The following is a 3,641-nucleotide window of genomic DNA, read 5'->3' as shown; positions in this document are numbered from 1 at the left end:
TCCGTTCCGCACTACACTCTGTTACAACTTAAGAACGACAACTGAAGTTGACGCTGTGCCTCATCACCGCAGCCGGATGTTACTCCGCGCGCCACAAGTAGTGCATTACTGGGAATATTCTGAACATAAAACGAGCCGAGGGCTCGCGCGCGGACGAAGAGAATAAGGTCCTTCTTGTTTTGTGCTGCTGACCGCTGAACATGGCTTATTCTTTGACCTCATGGAAGGCCATAAGCCATCTCGTAAAATTTTTAAATAGCAACTACTTCGATATAAAAATATGCCTTTTAAACTCGGCTGGCACAACGGCGCTAAAAATGCCGGTGGCCCGTACCAGGAATCACTTAACGAGCCAAACGTCCAAAGAAGAGCAAGAAGAAGAACTCGAAACCGCGTTCGCAGTCGCTTCGCTTCGCACGGATCTTCTTTGAAGTTAGCGACATGGACGTCCCCAACGCAGCTCCTTATGACGAGAACATGGGCCCCGAGGAAGTCGGCACGCCAACTCATGCCATATCACCTCGACGCCCGATGGGTGCAGCTGCAAGCGCAAGGAACAATAGCCACTCCAGTTTTCAGGTCAGCGCATCAGGAATGCCAGCGGAGAAAAAGAGAAGTCTGCGCTCCCAGACCCGTGCAACGAACGTTGACAGTGAGCGAAGGACATCAGAGGCTCCACATCGTCTGCCCACCTCGAAAAAGCCGTTACAGCCATCCGCGCCATTGCCTGATGTTCTTGAGCGGGAAGAACTGCTTTCACAGCGAGAGCACTTAAGGTCCCCTGCTTCCCCGCTATTTAACGCCGTGATTCCTCTTCGGACAACTCCGGCTACCGAAAGATTGAAGCCGACCACACTGAAAATGGTAGATGGGAGGCACAAGAACGGCGCTGAAAAAGTCTCTACTTTGTATCGTCCATTGCCGTCGGGAAGGGTCGACTTCAAACGACCTTACTCTTCACTTATTTGGCCGGCTACACAGCCGGATGAATCCGCTCTAGCCGACATTCCAAACGAAGAGAAGGCTGTAGATGCACCTCTGGTTCACTTCAGTCGTCAGTGCATCGGGTTCGCGGAACATCTCAACACGTACAAAGTCAGACTAGCCCTAGCAGCGCTGGTGTTCTGCCTTTTGCTGTTGCTGGTCGATGTGATTATAGACGCGAGCTTCCCGTACTGCGACCACCCGGTGAACTGCTTCGATCTGTCGGCGGAGCTTCGGGGCAGCACCGAGGCCAGCGTGGATCCCTGTGACGACATGTACGAGCACGTCTGTGGACAGTGGGCGGAGCAGTACCCAGGGGTCCCGCATCAGTTCGCGCTTCTGAACCACAGGCTCCGTGCCGAGCTCTTTCGAGGTGCCGACCACACTAAGGACGCCGGAAGTGCTGCAGGAAAGGCCGGCCTAGCCCTGTCCTCTTGCATGGACGTCTGGCGCTTCAGCGATACAGACCACTCCGACGTCATAAGCAACGTCCTTAACCGGCGTGGTCTCAAATGGCCCGCGACAAGCAACGTACCGCTGAGGCATGTCTTTCACCAGCTCGTCTCCCTCACCCTCGAGGATCTAATTGGCGTCTTCTTCACGCTTAGGCTGTATACATACCTTAGAACAACAGACAGACAGGTGTTCGAAATTCGATACCCGGAGCTCGTAATGCAACCAATGCAAGATCCAGACAGCCTGCAGAATTGCATCAGAACGTACAATTCCACAGTGGATGTCCAAGGGCTCGCCATGCAAATCCTTCACCTTGAACTCGACTACATCACGAGCCTAAGGCAGAACATAGAGCTCGAGCGCGCGCCCGCGTACCACAAGTTTGGCGACATCGACGCATTGTACAACTCCTCGTTAATCAAGTCGAAGCTGTGGGTAGATGCCATCAACCGGCACTTGCCAAGCGACGCGTCTGTTGATTCGAGCAGCGTCTTCCTGCTCTACGACAAGTTTGCCCTGTCCTCGACCATCGACATCATGTCCGCGTACGCCACCAAGACGAGGGACTTGCAAAATTTTATCGGCTGGAAAGTGATCCGATATCTCTCGTACGGCGCGTCGAGCAGATTGTCCGAGTGCGAGCTTCAAAGAGATGAACGAACCTGGACTGTTACCTTTGTTTTTGCCGCAAAGCGCTGCATGGCTTACGTCAACCACGTGCTTCTGTACGGGGTCCTCAAGCTGCAGCTAAATGATGTCCTCACCGACAGCGCCATCCGCTACACCCGAACACTAATGGACGCGCTGCGACGCGAGTTGGAGATTTCCTTCAACTTCTCTTCGCTGAACGAGAAATCAAGCGAGGGTGTAGTGCGCCGTCTAAAAATAATCCACGAGATCATAAGCGGTCCAACAAAGCTGCTCACCACATCCGCTCTGGACGAGCACTACCGGCATGTTCCGCGTGTCGACAGGAAAAACTTCTTGCACTGGCTTGTCGACTCTTACCGATCGGTAGCCGAGCGCAACATACGGCTGATCTACCCGCCTGGACACCCCGACCATCTACCCGCGACAAGGGACGACTTTGCCTTGGCAGACGCATCCGCCAACGCCTACTACCTTCCCGCCTACCACCTCATCTACGTGTCTGGGTCCATTCTGCTGCCGCCTTTTCTAACCGCAGTGGTCCCCGACGCCTTCAATTATGGAGCACTGGGCAAGGTGCTTGCCCACGAACTAACCCACGCTTTCGAACCAGAGTCCCTCGACGTGAACTACGCCGTAGAACCGGATTTGATGTACACACCTCGGTTGAAGGATAAGGTGCAGAAGCAGTACGATTGTCTCCTCATTCAAGCCGGCGCCTTGGCAGGGAATGCGTTTGCCGACAGGCGTACCGCTTCTGAGACGTTTGCCGATAACGCTGGAACAGAGCTCGCCTACCTGACCTACTCAGCGCTGGCCGAGGCGAAGCGTAGTAAAGGTGTAGCTGGCCTGACGCCCGACCAGACCTTCTTTGCCGCCACCTGCTTCATTTTCTGCGGGGCTGACGATCAAAAGGAGGTCAGGAGCAAAGCGTACTTGCCGCTCAAGCTGCGGTGCAATCAGCCCCTGCTCAACACCGAGCAGTTCGCTAGCGCCTTCCGATGCGCTCGTGGCGCCCCCATGCGCCCGTCGACCCGCTGCGATATCCACACGACCAGGGTTGTTTCACGACGCTGACGTGTTGCCTTCGCCTGCTGGAAAATGTGATGTTGGTGTTGTTTGCGAGAATCTCACGAGGAATTGAGAAACTTGAAGGTCAGCCTTTTGTATATGTGTAGGCAGAGCTTTTTTGGAATTTACAGTTTGAGTCATTCTGGATTTTACAGTCGTAGTGAATGCTCGTTGTTTGTTGCACCTATTTTTTTCACACTGTTGTTTTTACGAGTACTACAAAGCCCCCAAACTTGTTTCTGTGTTTTCTTGGGGTTAACGATTTTTCGAAAGCTTTAATTATACGATGTTCACATGAACAACACAGATGAACAAAATAAAACTTCATGCAGACCATGGGCTCATTGATTCCATATGAATTGCCATTATGAGATGCATATTCTTCATGGTTGACAGTTTGAGGACAGGCCCTGCTACCGCTTCCTACAGATAAGCCCCTTCCATGCCATCTAGCTGCCCTTTTATTAGAAAAGATTACCTGC

General features: G+C 53.0%; 1 protein-coding gene across 1 annotated transcript; it reads left to right on the top strand.

The window, feature by feature from the left end:
- Positions 1-441: 441 nt before the first annotated feature.
- Positions 442-3,165, top strand: LOC144139930 (neprilysin-1-like). The gene is made up of 2 exons (XM_077672154.1): positions 442-496; positions 1,160-3,165. The coding sequence occupies exons 1-2, from the start codon at positions 442-444 to the stop codon at positions 3,163-3,165; spliced, it is 2,061 nt and encodes a 686-aa protein (XP_077528280.1).
- The last annotated feature ends 476 nt before the right edge of the window (positions 3,166-3,641 follow it).

Source organism: Haemaphysalis longicornis, unplaced genomic scaffold (genome assembly GCF_048455015.1).
Source record: "Haemaphysalis longicornis isolate Haplotype H1 unplaced genomic scaffold, Haemaphysalis longicornis Haplotype H1 scaffold_5, whole genome shotgun sequence".
Taxonomy (NCBI): Eukaryota; Metazoa; Arthropoda; class Arachnida; order Ixodida; family Ixodidae; genus Haemaphysalis; species Haemaphysalis longicornis.
The sequence above is the reverse complement of the archived record's forward strand: the minus strand, read 5'-3'. Positions and strand labels throughout refer to the sequence as shown.